Source organism: Dromaius novaehollandiae, chromosome 2 (assembly GCF_036370855.1).
Source record: "Dromaius novaehollandiae isolate bDroNov1 chromosome 2, bDroNov1.hap1, whole genome shotgun sequence".
Classification (NCBI taxonomy): Eukaryota; Metazoa; Chordata; class Aves; order Casuariiformes; family Dromaiidae; genus Dromaius; species Dromaius novaehollandiae.
The window spans coordinates 123177957-123198668 of NC_088099.1; the positions used below are offsets into that span (position 1 = coordinate 123177957).

The 20712-nt window shown below is 36.6% G+C and overlaps 1 protein-coding gene across 8 annotated transcripts in view; it reads right to left on the minus strand.

Moving 5' to 3' along the window:
- The window catches only part of RALYL (RALY RNA binding protein like), a 386784-nt gene that overhangs the window by 72821 nt on the left and 293251 nt on the right, over positions 1-20712 (minus strand). For all 8 annotated transcript variants that reach the window (XM_064507356.1, XM_026109477.2, XM_026109476.2 and 5 more), the window contains one exon: positions 449-524. In XM_064507356.1, coding sequence (XP_064363426.1) covers positions 449-524 — 76 coding nt within the window. The remainder of the gene's footprint in view (positions 1-448; positions 525-20712) is intronic.

A 20712-nucleotide genomic window follows, 5' to 3' on the forward strand; every position in this document is an offset into this window, starting at 1 on the left:
CCTTGTGTTTGTTTCCAATCAAAAAAGAGGCATTATTTGCATATTGTGACCATTGTATCCAAGGGTTAGTCAGGAATTTTGTTTGCTTGGCTGTTACTAGTTGGTGTCAGTTAATTTTCTAAGACAGACACCTTAGAGACAGTCTTAATGTCTGGAAGTCAGAATACTTCAGTCTGGAATGAGTTAACAGATATACATAACATTAAATACTACAATTTTTGGTTGTTTTCTCATGTTCTAAAAGTTTTGATGTTCACAAGAGCTTGGATCTCTGGCTCTATTACATTTCATACGCACATCAAACCATGAATGGGGAAGATACAGTTTGTCTAGCTCATGTGAAATGCAGTGACATTTGTAGATATATTTGAAAAAAAATATTTCATAATTGCTAACATAATTTTCCTAATAAAAATTGAGTTGTAAGTTAAGATGAAATCCCACTTGCCTGTAAAGTGCTGACAGTGGTCGCTTGTTGCCAGGTTTGGGTCTGTATGGTTTTGGTTCTCCTGCCATGTTGATATCTGAAAGCAAACAATTGATATTTGTAAACAAAAGATCTGTTAAATTAGAGTGAGTTTACAAAAACACCTTCAAGACACTGAAAATTAGTAGCGGACAGTGAAATGGACAGCATATGCAAAGTCCTGATCTAGTTTTTACCACTGTTAAATTGATGCAATAAAAGTTTCCTAAAAATTCTTCCTTGTAATACCTGAGGACTGTAGGCAAGGTGACAGTTATTGATAACATACAGAAATGACTTTTATTTTTAACAGTTTCCACTCATGAAGCTAAAGCTAATCTATTTCTATTACAGAAAGAGACCTGAGCTGCAACTTAGATGTTGAGACAGGTTATAGTCTCAAGTCAAATACAGCTGTGGAGGATTATAATGGTTCAAAAGAGTTCCTTTAAACCTAGAGAAATGCACAGTGGTTCTTCAACCACTACTATCACTACCTTCTCAGAAACAGAGTTTTAAAAAGGAAAAAACAAAAAACAAAAAAAAAGCCAGTATCTATTACCCACTCCAAATACAAGCAGTTTTTTGCTTCTGACTATATAGAAATACACTGTCTTTAAAATTTGTATGGAACAACAGAAAATCTGTTCTTGCATATTCTTTATCTTAGGTAAATGCTCATAATTCTCAAGAACACCAGAAACCTTGTGCACACTTTTTTTCTTGTTCTTTTAATTCATTTATATCATGTCTGTGTATTTATCCTTGAAATATAATAATATACAAAGCCTATATAGATATTAGCCATGCTTGATCTCCAGTTCTTCCCTCCCTTTGAATCATACTCAAGGACATTCCAGCAAATATTCGTCCATTTATTTTGAATGCTAGTGATAGTTACCACTGGAGAAAGAAACACAAACCATTCTGTGGAGAATATCTTGCTGATGGTAGGAAGCTATCTCTACAAACACAACCTTATATTAAAAAATTATTTGCATTTTTTTTGAAAAACTGGATGTTGTGAGGTCAATATTACAAGAAATCAAGCTGATGAAGGAACTGAGGAATCCTTGATCAGGAAACAAATTTCATGACATTTCAGTGGTGCTGCAGCTAAATCTGTCCTTGCTTTCACTGATATATAAATGTGTAAAGTTCAACAAAAGCAGCAGAGCTATTTCAGTGTAAAATACTGTGACAGAACAACATATCCCATTTGCCATCAAATCACCCAGAGATCAAGACTTTTCAATGAACCATACAGTCTTGGTAAAACCTATGTTTAACCTGAAATAGAGTGTGATGGAAGGAAAGGTGAGGTAGAAAGTTTGTGTGGAATAAGGAAGCAAGGCCTAGTGCAATGATGCCAAAGGCCCAGACATTCTTATTTTAACTATCCTTGACATCAAAAGCTGCAGTAAAAGACCGATATTATTGACTATACAGATTTATTTTGCACAACCACCCCAAAAGCTCTGTCTGATTTTTCTAATAAAGAAAAACATTGAAGTCTTCCTCAGATTTTCTGACAGAAATTTTTTTTTTTATTGGAAATTCCATTTTTCACATATTTAATTTTTTTAAAATGTTTTCAGTATAAATTTGATATTTTGAATTTAAACGACATTTATTTAAAAATATAAAATGACTTGAAAAGGAAAGGTTTTTGATTAGAGCTGTTTCCTATAGAATTTATTTTACTGATAAAATTTTCTCCATAAAAAGTGGTTGGAAGTAAATCTTATTGTAGTCATTCTGTTGTAATGTATTACTTTTAGAATTGCATTGTAATTTAGAATTTAGAATTGTATTACTTCTAAATCATAGTTTCCCATAAAATATTAATATTTCATATTTTACTTATCTCTCTGAATTTGGATGAAGATTGGAGACAGTTTTCATTCTCACTTGAAATGTTTTCCTACCCTTAATTTTAAGCAAGTGCTTCATTAAATATATATTAATCTTCCTGTTTCATGGTTGTTAAAAATTTAGGTATGATTCCCTTATTCAAAAGAATATAAATCCTACTAATATTGATTCCCTTATTCAAAAGAATATAAATTCTACTAATGTTGACCCAACAAAGTAAATGTCAAGCATTTGTTGAAAGATGTTGAGGAATGCTAATACCTCTGCTTCAATTCCATTGGCTGCTGGAAATAACAGAATTGGAATGAAAATTTTATTCTGTGACCTTTCCAATAATTAGACCTTTCCACAGTATTTTAATATGTCAGATTTAAGGTCATTGACTGTATTGACTTTCACCATCTCCTGTTAAAACTGGGTCAGATTTTAGAAAAAAATGTGGAATTTATAATCTGTTCTTGGGAAATACCTGAGGCTGTGGGATTCATCTTCACATATTTCTCATATCTATCATCTGTTTCTCTTTCAGAGTTTCAACCCAGGTCACTGCTCTTAGGCATAGGTACATTAAAGGACTTCCAACCCTTTTTCATATCCTCTGGGGAGAGATCAAGGCTATCTTGATGTTTATTCCTGTAGACCTACTTTTGCAGGTCTACAACACCCACTTTTACAAAGATGAGTAGTATAGAAAACTATAGGCCATTTTTTATGTATTCATTTTACTTTAATCAAATACTGTCAGAAAAGTAACACTGTAAGAAAGCACATCTGTAAAACTGTTCTGAAACAGTTAAGATTCCCTCAGACTTAAATAAATCTCTAAAGGTACTAGCAGAAAACACTAAACTATATTACACAGACAGTAATAGCCAGAATTTCTCTTTAACATGGGAAATATTTCATAGCAAAGCCATGCACATGGGGCTTTTCTGTTAATATGAAACTGATTGAATAGCTCTGCTACTCCCTAAGCACCTTGTACTAAGTTAAGAATGTAAGTAGGAAATGGTTTGAAAAGTTAGAACAGATTTTCACCCCATTATTTTTCAGCACTATCTACTCCAACCTCAATTTTCTAACTAAGATTAGAAATGAACTTGTCAGCATTTCACAGGATAGATTATTTCCAGCCCAACTGGAAATCTTGTGAGATAACTTGTTCTCTTGCTTCATCCATCATTAGCTTCACAGCAGACATTTACATCTAGTAGGTCATAAACTGCGTGTCACATAAATTTGTTGGCTGCAGCACGGAGATTTACCTGCACTAATGATTCCACTCTGAGCAATGCAGAGAGGTATCACTCCTTATAGTGTAAAGTTAACTACTGCACTTACACATGAATATGAACTAGACAACTCGACAAAGCACAGAGAAATTCATGTTGCTTCTATGTGGGAATAGAGCAGCACAGGGACTCTCGTATTATTTTCCCTGATCATATGCTATAAATGTTCACTTAGAGTTCAACATTAAGTTAAATTCAACATTGAAATTCCAAATATTAAGGTGTTACTATGAACATAAAACTGACTGAGCAAACAACAGTACATTGTAACACAGCAGTCTGCTCTCTCTGTGCCTTTGGAATCAAAAGAGAAAACTTGCTGTATTAAAAAAAAAAAGCATCTCCAGTACTATCTCTTCGTGTTAATACAGAAAAGGTGGTTAAGATACGAGAACTAGATTTCATTCAAGTGTCATCAACACAATATACATAATTTTAAACATGGTGTTTTATTTCTAATCATATCTAATCATATCAAAAAGTGCCTCCCAATTAACTGGAATAAATACTGACTTTTTAAAAGAAAAAAATGAATATGTAAACCATTCAGAGAGAAGACACATTGTATTCAGTGACTACATAAATTGGTCTGAAAGAGCAACTCACATATGATCCACATTTCTCCTATCAGTCTTTCACCCCACTGCTTCTCTACATCCTCTAGGAAGTATATTAATTACAAAGACTCGAGTACATGAAGCTCTGTTTTTGGAGAGGCTGTATCAGCCAACCTTGAAGCTTTGCTTATAGGTTTGCTGCTTAAGCAATCTGAGAATCTGGGCCTGAATGCAACTGTACAGTTGCCTTTAAATAATATTGCAAATGTCAGCAATGATTCCTGAAGAGTGTTAACTCCACACACTAGAGGTATTTCAGTACTTCTCAGTATATCTGTCCTTCAGATGCTTTAAAAATTTTTATTGTAGAAAAAACCTAAAACCAATAAACTCTTGTGGTTCACAAAAAACAAATGCTGTAAATTAGAAGCTTTGACAGTCACTGGATCAGTCTGTGCAGACTGGGACGACTAGGCTTTCTGCTGCAAGTCCCAGCTCCAGGCCCCAAGCTACACCCATACTATAAAATTAAACAGTGACATTCCCAGGCAGAAGAACCCAATTGTCTACTGTATTAAATTGTTAGAATGGTTCCTAGTATGGCTTTTAGGCTCAGCTAACAAGTAGTCTCCCATGCAATTTTCAGATGTAGGTAGAGAATTGACATGGGCTAGGGACCATTGCTAATTGGCACTGTAGTTGTGGCTGCTCTGCTTTGAGTGAAAGCGAACAGTCCGAGGTATCTTTAATTAACTATTATAGTCATGACCTCTGAGTGCCAGGTCCATGCCAGAAAGACTGGAAACCAAGACATGGACATAAGAAAATTCTGAGGTACTCTGTACCTTAACAGCTGATCCTTTCCTCAATAGCTAATCTTCTAAGAGAGGTTTTTTCAGATGCTCGTCCACCCTTTCTTGTGAATGGCAGCAGAAACTGAGACTTTCCTGGAAAGCACTCGCATTTTCTTGACTTCACATTTTTGATGAAAAAGAGTTTCATTGTACATGTACAGACCAACTCTGCTTTAGACCAATCTTTAACAGAAGTATGAGTAGCCACAATTGCATAACCCCCCGGAAACATGTCAAAATGGTAATTAAATTAATCTGTATACAAAGTATTCACACAATGAATGTGCAATCCATATGCAGATCAGTGTGGATATAGGAAAAAAATAATGCATTTTCTTCTTCTTCATGTGACCCAAAGTATGTGGGACAGAAGAGAAAGATTAAGAGAATTTAGAATTCAATGAAGCCTCTAGTCATGCTATATAGAGCATAAGTGAACACCATCAAAGTTAAAGCTGATTTATCTTTTTTTTATACTCTTCACTCCACCAGTCCTATTAATCTCTTCCCTGCTGCATACAAAAGAAATTTTAATGAAGTCATATGACATTTTTTACATCATAGGCTTCCTTTTTCTTCATGTTACATCAATTACTCATCATCGCCTCTTCCCCATGACTAGCACTTAAATGTGAAGAAAGCAGAGAGGAAAGTGTGGTTCTCAGTTCTGTTCAATTCTATGCCAAAATTGTGCAGCTGTAAAGAAGCAACTTCTCAGAAAATTGAACACAGAGTCAAATTAACTTTCATGGCTAGTAAAATAATAAATGAAGGTCTGGGTCACACATCATACTTTTCTATAATAGTATTAAAAATAATTCACTTGTGGGGCTCCCAGATGCACTTAGATTTTCTCTTAACACTGAAGTAATTGGAAGCCTTTTTTGTGCAAAGATGACAGCTATTGTTAATGCTTCATACAGAAAGAGCCACTTGTTGAATAGTATAAGAAATTGCTTTGTTCAACCATCTCTTCTTTCATTAAATACTGCTACAATGAAATGAGGCGGTAGGATTATGTAAGCTATCATTCTTAACCTCATTCAGTGACAAAAGTGTCAGGTATTGTCTGAAAGTCTCTTCCTGTTCCCCAAAGAACTATGTTGGTGTGAATACTGGCTAAAAGGGGAAATCTTGACCCGGCATATACCCCTCACAAACAGTTCTTGCATTAGAACATCTCTTTCAGGATACTGCAGAGAACATTCTTTCCCTTAGCTGCAGAAATAATGTAGACAGGCGTTATAGCTGGCATGGAACATTTATCTTGCTTGATTTTTGTCTGACTGCTGTAATCCTTGCACTTCCCCTTCATGTCCATAACAGCACAGTTACTGGGCAGACTTTCCTTGCCTCATTGGGTGTAAGACCAGCTGCGGTCCGCAGCATGCAGAGGGAGAGGGACTCCTCCTGTCTGATGAAGGGGAGAAGGCTAATTTTGTGGCCTTTTGAAGACTCCCCATGGACTTTGCTGAGATTGCAGAGGCTGTGGCCAAGATCTCTCAAACTGCTTGTCTCCCAGTGCCTGAATTCGTACCTGTCAAGTCCTGTGATGGGGCACGAGGCACACTGCAGGGAAAGCTGGAATACCAGGCTGCCACAGAGCAAGCCTGGTATTCCACAGAGAGGTGTCCACCAGGGACACCACAAAGAATAGGACACGCCTTATAAAGTGGTTCTTTTGGGAATTCATTCTTTGAGAATTCATTCTTTTGGGAATGATGCCCAGTTGGTGGCAAACCTTCCCTCCTCCTCTTCCTCCCTCTTCCTCCTTAGTACCTAGTTAGTGGCTCCTCTAGTGGAAGATCTGGTGTTGTGCAGTTGCAAGAGATTCAGACTTAGCTGACAGAGGCCATAGTCAGTTATCTGCAAACCAGCTGTAAGAGCTGCAGAAGTTTGGATGTTAACTCTGGAAACCCATCTTGAAGGGGGTTTTAGCCCCTTTTGGAAACAAGGCCATGTCAACCATGAAGCTGTCGTATACATACTTAGCCCTACCAGAGCCAGACCATAGAAGCAGGAAAGTTTAATTTTCTTCCTATAAGAAGGTCCTTTACCTCTAAAAGAGTTTTCAAATGCTCCGTTGCCCAAAGATTTCTACCTACCTTTCACTTTGGTGCATAGAGTGGCTACTTCTGTATGTGCAGAAGATTAATATTGCCATAAGGATATAGGAAAGCAATAGAAAAGTACATCAGGAACTTTCTGCTATCTTCAGGAAAACAGGAAGACTGTTTTAATGTAAGTTTAACCAGACCAAAAAAAAAAAAAAAAAAAAAAGGTGCAGGTGGTGACTTTCGTATGATCCTAATCCCCCACTGCACTGTAACTTCACATTGCTCCCATTAATGAGAAACAGAATTGGTTCCTGAGGTACAGCTTTTTTTCAGGCAGCGAGGTGTGCAAGGAGCATCTTTCTTTGTTTGCCTTCTCTTCATCACAATAAAGATGCTCTTTACAAAAAGAAAATAGAGCACCTGTCTTCTTTTAGATCAAGCATAGTCATTACAGGGCAGCAGCCAACAAACTCAGTGCTGCTTTTCTTTGGTAACCAAAGACAGTTATTACCATGAGACTCAGACAAAGCTTAATGCTGACTAGATGTCTGAGTTTCTCACCATTGCAATTAGCCTCAAGCAGTGACTTTAAAAAGTATAGTGAGGATACAGTATGAAACTCCCTCATTCTAACTCTTTCAAATTTCAACAGGATTTATGCTAGGGAGAATGCTCTGAGCATTAGTCATTTTTTCTTCTTCCTCAAAATGTTTTTTCTGTTTTTTCCTTCTTCTAACAGTGGGATACTTGATTTCCTGCCCTACAACCTTTCATTCTACTGAAGTTAGCTTCACGCTTCAAGCACTAGCTTTTCATGACTTGAAATCTGTATAGAAAAGTTCACTATTCTTGTTGTCCCAACTCAGATGCTTGAGTTTATTAATGCAAACATGAACAAAACAGTATTTTCCCAGAATATATTTTGCCAAAAATTATCAACATTATTTTTTCTACATTTGCGGACAATATTTCTTGGATATTCTAACAGAATTTGTTTACTTTTCAAGTATATTTCCTCTCAATTTTCAAGAGCAAACTTTTCCTAAGTTTTCTGGGAGGTGCAGACAAAACATTATCCACAAAACTGCTTTCCTCTCTTTCAAAATAGTCACTTCTGGACACTGCAGCACTAGAGGTCTACCTTGGTTTTGGCAGGAATGTGTGCAGCCATGCGCCAGCTGCAGGACAGCTGCACAGGCCCTGCTGTGGTGCCACCAGCTCTCTGGGGCACGTGGCAAAGGGTCCGCGGGAGCCTGGGCTCCTGGTACTGCATGGGCTCCTCAGCCATGTGCGGGGTGCTGTAGCTGTTGACGGGTGAGTTTGCTGGTAAGATAGTCGTGACCTTTCTACGTGCTATAAGCAAGGAGAACAAAGCCTGTCTTTTTGACAGGTAGGCTGGCCCTCTTGTTTCTACAGCAGGGGTTGTTGGTGTAGCAGTAGTCATTAAGGGGTAGATTCATTTTTCATACCCTGAACTTTATTGTCAAAAGCTTCAAGGGCAGGTCTGACATCGAGAATATTTCCACATGCTAGAGGCTTTCATCCAGGCTGATGACGGATCAGAGAGGAATTACTTTGTGGATTGCACAGAGTCCTGAAAAATGAAGTCCACAGCTCACAGGAGTCAGAGGAAGAGCTAGGAATGGGCCTTTCTGTTCCCAGGTGCAATCCCAGCAATTTCCACTATTATTCCTCACAGAAATATATCTGATTTTATCCTCATTTGTTTTCCTGAAATCCCTCCTCTGTGCTTCACCATCCTTCTCTTCACAGTGATCTAAGCTTTCACCTCACTTTAACAACAACCCCCCTCTGCAACAAATAAAGCAATCAAGTTGTGAGGATTTTTAACTACTTTCAGCAGTTTAATTCTCCTTTCTATATACTCTCTTTTTGCCCGTAATCTTCACATTCTATGATTATTTAGATTAGAGACTCTACAGAAGAAGGGTTTTTTTCAAGCTCCAAATATGCTTTGGGATTGTATTTTCTTTTACCATCTAATAATATTTGTCAAGCATTTCCTCTGAGATACAGTATTTTTTTTCAGTACCAGCTGTGTGGAAATTTGAATCCCAAATATCACATACTAGGGTTCTAACAAGTTTTGTCTTTGTAACACAACCATTGTATAACATGTGATGGACTGTCACAGAATTAGCTCATATTTTTTTCAGGTAGAAACTGTAAATATTTCATCTTCTCTAACACTATCACGATATTAGTATTATAAAGCAATATAACAGTATTCTAAAGGAAAATGTACTTTGACACTCACTAACTTAAAATCTATGATTTTTTAACAGTTCAAGGTCGAATAAAATAATAGCAGAAGAGGAGATAATTCCATCGATATTTTTGGCACAAGGAGAGAACATTATCATGGAGGTGATTTACAAACAAATGATATACCAAACCTGTATTTCTGTATAAGTAACATTTAGATTCTAGCCATATACTAATTCTTTGTTCTTGCCAATGCATACAATGGTCTGGTGGATTCAATTTATATTGACAACCAAACTACAACATCATAGTAGCTTATTGCAAAAGCAGGATGTAAAATAACTGGAACAATTAGACAAGCTTCAAAATGAATGACATACAGTGTTGTTTCTTTGAATTATTTTTGGCATTTCTACAAACAAAAAATATAAAAATAGTTGATAGAAATAGAGGAAATGCAATATCTTGTCAGACTGACAGCTCATCTACTCTAGTTTTCTATCTTCAGCTGCCACATATGCTTCCGAAGGAGGCGTAAGAACCTCAAACTAGTTACATGTAAGATTATTTTCCCTCCATTCTCTTATCAACATGACTCTTTTCCTCAAATAGATTTCTCTTCCTGATTCAGGATTAGCTTAAGCCCTAATGCATGATGTGTTATCTTTCCTCCTATACTGATTTTGTTAGTACTGGAAATCACACTACAATCGCGAATAGCCTTGCTAGCTACATAAATGTTCATTCATTCTGTTATTATTACTAATATATCATATTGGTGCTTTTTTGAACAAAAATTGTATTTTTTAATAAGAGAAAAGCTCTATTTTGACCTCACAATCCCACTCCCTCCAACCCCCAACCCCCCTTTTCAGCCACTATTATTTTTACCTGTCGGTAACAAACAATATCTTAGGAGTGATAGCAGAAACCCTTTCTCTAAACATCATTCCTCTCACAGCAATTTATTGGACTTTCACTGATACACTTTACCTGCTGCAAAGTTTCTCTGATGCATGCTTTAGGGTGTACTTCATACTACTGATATTAACCTGTGTACATCTTGAATCAACAAAATTGTTATAGGCTACTAAAAGGCACTTTAAGAAATGAAGTAGTATTTTTGAAACTCATTTAAATCCAGTCTGAATATCAAAAGCAGTACAAAAAAGACCACGTAAAACATTTTCCTATTTAACTTAAAAAAAAGAAAGAAACTACCTTTCATATTAGTACCCGGTGCTAGTATAGCTCTCAAATTGGTCATTCACCAAGCTCCTACATTGGCTGGATCCACATTTTTCTCTACTACCCAGTAGCATTCTCTATTGTCTTAAGCTTTGTAAAAGAGATGGTAGATCTGTATTATCCACAAAGAAAATGTGTCATTTTGACCCAGGTATTGTAGGAATAAAGAACTCCTACACTCTGACTTAATTCTTTTCTCCAGAAATACATGGGCACATGAGATTTTTCAGGTTATTTCTTCAGAATATGTGCTAATTTTGAGCTAACCATACATACATGCAAAATAAATATTTGTAAAAAGGCTTTAGAAACTAATCTCCTTCAATTAACATACGAATTATAGAGAGCTATACAAGACAATAAACAAGTGTAGGCCGTTCTCTGCCTTGGAGGTTTTAGAGGGTTATATCAGATTCCTGTAAGAGGTCCAGAATCCTTATTTTTGCAGTGTCTCTTTGGAAGTCATACTGTTTTCTGTGTAGCTTGCTCATAAAGTAAAAACAGACCTCCTCTAAGATTAAAATATACAGCCAGGTTGCTAACCTCTGCCTCATGTTCCTGTGTTTTCCTTTTGCATTCTATGTATTTGTGCAAGTATACTTGTGTATGAACATATTCACAATATGTGTGCATTTTTGACTGGCACAAATTTTGTTAAGTTCTGTAATTCATCTTTATCACAGATTTTCTGAAAACAAGATTGCAAAGAAACACTGAGAATATGGAATTCCTGAACCTGGAGTGAAATTATTGCTGTTGAAGTGGATGTTGGAGTCAATTGCTTTAATACAGCAAACAAAACATTTCTTAGTCTCAGAAGTTTTCTGTCTGAAATTATTATCTATCGTTATTGTTGAAAGGAAGACCAGTGGCACTGGACCTATCTGAAACATCAATACCTGCAGCTTTTAGAACAATTAGGTTTTTTTCTTCTTTTCTTCGCAGTGCAATGAGAAATTCCATTGGCTGACCAAACGAAACATTAATCTTTCCGACATACTGCATAAACCACTAATCTTGTGCCTGTCATTTAAAATGAGGAAGTCAGTGCAAGGGAAAGATGCAGGCAGACTTTTTAAAACCTTAGAGTTATTTTAATTCGTTTTAGTTTAAATGAAGATCTCTGAAGTTTGCACTGCAACAACAAGAAGAAAGACCAAATAAAAGTACTGAGCTGAGTGATCCCTCTGAATAAAAAATGAATGACTTGACACAACATTGCTTTGGCACAGAGTCTCCTAACTTTTCACTTCCTAATGTTCAGATCCTTATCAGACCCTGCTGTTAACATTGTGATGTATTTTAAGCTCAAAAGCATGGCCACAGATACAGTAACTAAATCCTAAAAATACTTATGCTGGCCTGGCATGCACAGTGATGATATGCATTGGCCTGACTCCCAGGAGCTAACCGTGTGTACCTGCACTCTGTTGTGATCTTAACATTGCTATCTTTTCCCATAATACCCAATACTGCCTATCAGTCTTAGTATTTATAATTCTCTACTTAATAATATTTGTACCTATTTCCTTAACAATTAGGCCAGGAAAAAAAAAGAAAGAAAGAAAAATAATGCTCATTTAATGAAGGAGACAACTTTGGGTGAGATTTTGAAAGCTGTTAGTTAGTGTAAGTTTCCATTTAGGTCTGTGGTAAAATCAGATTTAATACTTTTCACAGTTCGATCATCTGCATTGTATAATAATCAGAAGTCTTTTTTCTCTTTTTGAACCTAAATATAAATCCAGGAGACTCCAGTAAAAGGTAAGAACAGTGTGGCCTTTTTACATTTGCCTTTTGCTCATTCGGCACTTCATGGATGCTGTTAACTTGCACTGCCTTATTTTAGGGAAAAGGAAAAAAGCATATGTAATGGAGGTGTTCCAAAAGAGAAAATAGGAAATTCCAGTTGGTTCTCTAATGTTAATGTGTCTATGAAAAAAAAGAAAAAAAAGAAGAGATGTTATAAAGAGAATGATGTCCTTGAGTGCATGGGATTGTGTTATCTGTACTGTTCATTCAGTACCTCCCACACAGGACCACATTGCTGTCTTAGCTGCAACTGCCCCAAATCCTCAGCTTGTTTTCCTTTTGTACGGTGATCCACAAAGAATTGAAAATAGCATTGTGAAACAATAAATTGTAGTAAATGTGTTCATCTCTTCATTTTATTTCATCCATTGGATACTGAGTTATTACCGCAGTGGCTTCAGGATCAACAATGACAATTAACTCCTTTTTGTGTGCACATTTCCTCTGCTTTGTATTGCTCCCTGGAAGTCTTTGTTCCACTCTTTGAAGAGTTCCAAAGCCTGAGATTAATAATACAAAGAAATCATGAACTACACCATGGAAATGCCTTCTCAATTTCAGTTCATAAAAGTGGGTGTCTGCCAAGATCAAGCATCAGTAAAGCATCAGAAACACAGTGCTCACTTCAAGATATTACCATGTTCTGAAGTGGGAGGAATGAGTCACTGTTTGGAGTAGCTTCATGTTTTGTGTTGGTGCAGTTATTCATTTAGGTTTGCCTTGAAATTGAGTATGCCCTAACTGTTTTTCTATCTATAGCAAGTAACCATCTTGGTTTTACTTACATTCAAATTAGTTTAATACTTGTCACCTCTATAAATGAACACCTACTGCACTTGTGAGATCACAGCTCCCCAAACCCTGCTCAGATTTTGAAAATTTATATATCCCTCTCTCCAAGGTGTCTAAAATAAATATGCCCACAAATTATTACACAAAAGAATGTCTGGCTGCATGTGTTGATTGTACTCTCAAAATTAAAACTCATGTGTTTTCTTTCTCTAATATGTGTTATAGTTTTCAACAGGCCAATAATACAGCTGAGTTTAAAGAACCATCCCCAAAGGAGAAAAAAATCCACTTGCAAATACCAGTGATTCACTTTTGGGATCAGTAGGTTCTTCAAGACATACTCCCTTGGTGACACATGCTGACGAGGATTGGCATGACGGATGATGCACTGCACATTTTTTTCCTGCTAGGACTCCAGCCACAGCTGAAACTGCTGTCCTGCCACAGCACAGCAAGAAGCAAGGGGCAAATCCTGTAGGGATTACTGCTGTTAGGGACATAGACTTCAGCTGACAGAGAGAGATGCAGCCTGTTGTATAGGAGACAGGGAACAGGAAGGCATGTAGATTAAGACCAGCCCATTAATATAAATATTCCACTCTGGTTTCATCATGTTCATAAGCAGGATATGTCCTGCTTTACTTCTACCTTTCTCCCTCTGACTGCTTCACAGGCAGCTCACATACAAGTCTGTGGGTTGCCTGTGAAAAATTTTCTGACATATTACAGCAGTGTGGATGCAGAAATTATCTAGCATGGTGTATGGACATCTGCTAGGACTCTAAAGACAAAACTGAGGTCTTGCTTCTCACAGTGGTGTACGATCGAGTGTTCTGGTGCATGCATGTAATTTTGCAAATACCTGAACATAGTTTTCATGTATTATGAACAGAACCAACTGTGGGAGTATTTGCATATACAAAACCTCCCTCATATACAGATAGCCAGGTTTCAAGTTTTTCTAATCTAACGAAGGTTCTAGCTATGGAATCTCTAGCTGAATACAATCTTATTCAATTCTTTTTAGGTTGAGAGAAGAAGTGAAAAAAAGTGATCAGCATACAAAAAACCAAAAATCGCTTGAAAAGTTATCATATTGGAAGAATATTTCTATGCCATCTCTTTACAAATCATTCTTAATAATATATTGTAAGAGAAAATTTGGAAATTGAAATTAAACTTAAAGAGCTACAAAAAATACTTAAGCATCCCAAGTTTTAAAAGGTAAATATATTTTATTTATTGTATCAATATATATTAGATATTAATATATAAATAAGATTTGTATTTAGCAAAATTTTGTAGTTCTGCAGACTGCAGTTTATGCAGAATAGTGTAGAGCTAAGGACAAAAGGAAGAGTTCAGAGATCTTCCAGGTTAGTCTTTTCTTGTACCAGGTCTACTAAAAACTAAGGGTGAACATTCATTTTCATATAGGATGATATCTGGAGAGAAGTGAATCACAGGTCTTTTGCTCATGTATTCACTTCTGTAGTTCAGTCATGGCATCCCAGCAGTGAAAAGGATCTAGCTAAAAATCAAATACAAACTTCAGTGATGTGTCTGAGAAAATGTTCCTTAGCACCTCATTTTTAAGTTTAGTCTAAGCTAAATATACAGTATGTTTTTGTATAAAACAATAAAAACTTTAATTCTACTTTTTTTCAGGTATATTTATGTTAATTTAACTGATAAATAATTTCAACAGCTACCATTTCACTCAGCAACAGAAACCGTACAAGAAACTTGCAAAGTTAAAACTACTTATGGAACCAGAAAAGGGGAAGACACAGGACTGCCAACCACTGGGTAACACAGCCAAAAGCTGGATTTTGGAGACACTTTCTTTAGTCATTAATCTAGGTATAATCAATTTATATGACAGTATTAAACCTTTGCACTCTCGCTTCTTACTCCACCCCCCACAGAACAGAAGCTGCTGCATTTTAAGATCTCAGCTTTTATTTACTTTCAGAATTCAATTGTTTCTCCCCTTTTTTCTTTAACAAACACATTTGCAGAAGTCAGCACCCTCCATTTCCTTTCCTTCCCAAGAACATGACTTGCTGTAAGCCAGTCACTTCTGAAAATTTTGTCTTTTCCCTTAGGTAGGTATATAAAAGCTGAGCTCTATTAACAAAGCAGTCCATACTGTGAACATACGCGACAGCCTGGCCTGTAAATGGCTGTATCCAAGGCAGTCATAAGCAATGCTGCATTAGGCCATGAGCTTTCGCATTTGCTGTTCCACATCAACATAAACAGCTCACCAGCAGAAAATACAGTGGGGATCCAGCAAGCAGAGGTTTTGAGGACTCCACCATTCATAATCCATTATGAATGTCCATTTTGCCATGCAAACACTTCAGCAATGGGGACTTCAGGCAGCTCAGTGAAGGAGCTGCCACCATTCATCCTGACCTCACACACTGGCCTGGTGCCTGCTGTGTCCAGTGTTATCAAGTCATGTCACAGCAGGAGGTAGCTCACTAAAGAAGTGCTGTGTATCTGGAAAAACAGGAACATCTGATACAGGTTTCTCCAATACTAACTGAAATATTGGCTTAATGGCACGATACGGTTCTATAGTAAAAATATTTTTCTCACAGATCAATGAGAGCAGCAGCTTCCTTTTACATAAATGGCCATGCATGAGTTACACTGGAAAATCAAGACATGAAACTGTAAGCTGTTTCAATTAAGAATAGCATCAGATCTATCTCTCTACAGCTAGGCTGTAACTCTGCCAGCACTAAAAATAATTTTTGGCGGTGCCACACCTTCTATCAGCCCCAATGGCTTCACCCACTGAGAAACCTAAAATTTAATTTTTGAAGTATGCTCATCTGTAAACTAATTACTTCCAAAAGAAATGCCCCACCATGAAAAATCAATCACTGAAAAAACCCCCCCACCAGTCTCCCACTTCCTTCACCCTCTCCTTTGTGGCTCCATATGAAATTGGAAAATAATTGGCAATAATTTGAATATTACAAATGAAATTGATTGCCATGCCCATCACTTTCTGTAAGCACAGATGCGGTCAACACAGATTTGTGAAAAATTCAAGGTGGCTCTTGTTCCAAGGGCATGTCTGCAGTAAGCATCATGGAATTGCTGGGTAATTCAAACTGGCTATGGCAGAAAGCAAACTGGCAAGGGAGGCTGTGGCTGGCATGACTGGCAGCTGAAACCCAGCTGTCTAAGCCCAACTTGCAGTCCATGTGTACTGGGAGTGAGAAGGATGCCTGTGGAGCACCTACAGTTCACTTCCAAACCTCATGTTCATTTTCCTTCAGCTCTCTGGAATACATATCCCAGGTGACATCTGGCCTTTATTCATTCAGTCATGTCCAACCGCTTGACTATATTAATATACTTTGTGCTTTTTCAATTTAGGTTTTCCCATAGCAAGAGAAACAGAGCCAAAATCCATATTTTCTTTCTTTCAGTTCTGAAGAGATTGAAATCCACTGAAAGGAAATGGACTATTGTTTTTACTTGAATTCCTTTTGGCTTATTATTGAACCAAGAATGGATTTCAGAAAAAAGTAAAATTTCTAGATAGTCTGGGAACAAAATGGCAACTTGGATTAGGAGTTTAATGAATAACAATAAGTAGTCTATCTTTTTATGCAGGTTCTCTGAATTTTTCATGTAGATATCATTTCTTGAAACAGCATTTTATGCTTTGTGCCATTTTAACTAGGACCCAAAGTAAGAGCTTCATTATCTTTCTTCAGGGAAGGTACTGAAGAAAAACTCATGACAGTGAAGTCCCCAGTTAAATGCTGGTCTTTACTTGTACCTCAGGACTAACATACAACATATATGAGGCTTTCTGCCATTTTGAAAACACATTGGAAACATGTTTATAAACAGAAGACCCTGCAAACAGGAGATTAAAGAGGAAAAGAAATGCAATTAAATAAGTGGCCTGAAAAGGTGTACCAAATTTAACCAATTAGGGAACCTGATTTATCCTCTTGCTCACTCTTTCCCTTCTAATCCTGAACAGCTTGTTGCTGACAGTAATTACTTTTCCCATCTTAACAGCAGTGGTCTCTAAATTCCATCCTGTACATATTTTTTACTTTACCTATAACATTAGTTAGTAGATAAATTCTGAAATAAGATTTCATACATATGGGAGGATGGAGAAAAAAAGTTATTGTGGAAGCAACATGCAACACTTGTATCCTTCTTTGAGCTGAAGATATCTACCATTTACCTTATAACAGGATCCATGCAAGGTTAGGAAAGTTGCAGTTCTGAATCAAAGAAATAATTTAATATCTGTTTTTCTTCAAACTCATATGTACTACCTATGATAATTTTTTTCATGGTTGGAATTACATTACAGAAACCTGTATTACATCTAAGAAAGCATACCAACTATCCGAGGTTGAAGAAGAAGGTGCACTTTGCAAGAAAAAAAAGATATTTCCAACCCCTTTTTCATAGCTGAATATACTATATGAGCAAAGTAACACATTAGCCTTTGCTCACAGATATTTACTACATCTTCCACAACCCCCCTATAGCTTTAAATGATGTCAGCTATTTTAACAAGCAAATATTCATAGCTATTTCTCTCATAACAGACTGGGGAGATGCTTGCCCCACAGGTATTGAAAAAATTCCAGGATGCCTGAGTACCAGCCCTGGAAATACAGGTATTTGCCTAAAGAGAGAACAAGTATTGTTTTTTCCTGAAAATATGCCTGAAACCTTCACCTGTAGCAATGGCATCTGTGGAGTACTGAGTCACCTGTTGCTCAGAAGCAATCTCCACACTGTATCCATGAAAACCGATGCTCCCTTGAGCCTGTAATGATGCAGACGCTTGTCTTGAGCTATAATGGACATTAGGTTACTCCTGTCATGGATCAAAACTGATAAGAGTGACTTAGGGGGGAAAGCACTGCTTACTAGGAGCACCTTGTGAAATTAACTGCTATTTAGATCCTACTGCATTCCACATTTGTATTATTTAACTGATAATTTTTTAGTTCATACACTGCTCACACAGTAATTTTCATAAAGCAATGACAGTAGACTGCTGCATTATTAATCTGGTGAAGAGAACATCCTTGTAAGCTGCTATTTTCTTCAAAGTCTTTCAAGAGGTGTAATTCCTTTTTGGGACTCTCTCCCCTGAGATAAATTGTTTCTTCCTGGGGAAGCAACACCTTTTTTGAAACTCTTCAGTCATCATCACACATATCCAGCAACTCTGAGAGTGTGTCAGAACCACAGCTTACTCTTTGCTTCTGCCTCTGCTTCATAAAAAGAAATCAGGTTTCACTTCAGCTTCTGTCCGTTGAACTATTGCTGGATCAGCCTAGGCAGTAAAGTGTGAACTGTTTTTATGCAATTTATCACTCAGGAACCTCATAAAGCTTTTCTCAGTATTGTCTCCTGTCTCTCCCAGTGGAGAAGAAGTTATCAGATTGGTATAGACATTAACATGGGATCCCATCCTATTTACAGGAAACCTTTATGTGATGTGATATCCAATAAATCAGCTGAGGAATCTAGTTTGGCAGCACCTTTACAGTGGTAAATCTGTGTAAAGCCACCACTGAATAGTCCAGAAGTTGGTCAAATATACAGACTATCAATGGTCAATACAACTTCTTGCTGTGATAGCTGATATACTCCCTTGCCTGCCCATGCCCCCCCCCAAAATCCCCAACAACATAAATATTAAAAACATATATTATTTTAATTTGTAAACAAGTGGGTTTAGTGTGGATTTTACAACTCTGAGCTTAGTGAATAATCAATAATAAACAATATATTTGATCACTATCACCTTTTTCTAAATGTCACCTCTTCACACTTAGGCACTGCACCCAATCCTGTCAGCCTCACATCACATTTAGGTTGAACATTGCACATAATCCTCCCCACTGCATAGATACCACTTGTGCTATGACTTAGCCCATTTGCGGTCTGTTCTCCTTTTAATAGACTGCAAGATAAAGCCATGGGCACCACAAAACAAATGTGACCTATGTTCTCATAAGAGAGATATCAAAAATCTATATATTGGTCTGTAATATTCTGGTAGTAAATGCATAATTCGCTACTCTAATCTTGAACATAATGCTACTGAATTTACAAAGATTTCAATACAGTTGCATAAATACATTCAATAATTGCATATTTTACTTTGTATATAACAATTATAATGTATTTAAGATCTGTATGTATAAATTCTTATCTGGTCTCAGTTTGTATTAATGTGTTTTCTGCGATTTTGCTCAAAAAATCTTTACATGTTAATTAATTATCTCAGTTTGGTAGCTGCCCTTGTGAATGTTTCACTAAACATGAATGGAGCAGATTTTCATCCATCTCTATGACTCTCATTCAGTATAAAGAAAACTAAAATTAAGCTGATGTAAGTAAATCATGTCTCTTCTATCTCTAAAATAAGTTCATCTGGGTGAACACTTATTTTCAGCTATTAACAATAAGACCACCAGTAAAGTATGAAAATTTGGAGAAAATAAATGGTCTATCTTTGCAGAAAATGATTACTTTTAAAAGTTGTAAGATACGAGTGTGACTAAAGAACCAAAATCAGGAGATTCTGAGTGGGACAGTTTCTGCAGGATATTTCCTGCCGTCAGGCAGGCCTCACTTAATCAGTCTTCAGAGGGATATTTAATGAAAAAGAGGACTTGAATGAGTCATTTAATGAAAGATCTTATATGGAAAATAGAGAGTACCAAGATGCACTCAGGCTACCTTGGATCAGATGTAACAGCACTGAGAAGTTGATATGGTCTTGAAGTTTATGTCTCATAGGATGATAATTCTTTTGTATGTTTAATATACAAAATGCTGCTGAGTGAGACAAAGATCTGAAGGAGAAAAATAAAACAAGAGGGAAGAATGCATAGGACATGCAAACTCATGGGCTGTGTCCTTGGTAAAACTCTTATAAAAGAAGGAAACAAGATATGATTCTGACTGGTAAAAAGGGATTTTTTATTTTTTCCATAGAAAACCCAAGTAGGATCAACTGATCTTAGCAATGACAATTTAAGAACAGGTACTTTATTTATTCAGTTTGTTTTATCATAACCTATTTGTTTGTTTGTTTTCTCTGTATCCCTGAATTCCTGCCCACAGCTATGCAATTGAAAAGTTGCATGCATATCACCTACAAACCTTACCTCTCAAGGAAGAATTAGCCAGCATACTTGGATGGTCAAGATTCTCCCTATAAAGGCTTTGGCTAATGAATTCTCTTTTGTAATATTTATTGCTTGTGTGCTCAAGACCTTCCCATTAGCAGGAACAATTAATGACAGAGTATAAATATCAGGTTTAAAGAACGAAAACTGTCATTTATTGATGTAGCTTTAAAATATGGAATGGGTAGGCACTCAGATTAATCCAAAACTAATTACAATGATGGCAGAAGTGGTATGGTAGACAAAACTTAGACTTTTAACCACTGTATTACACGAAACTCTTGCCGTTCCTACTACTAATTGGGTTTCTTTGGTTTACAAA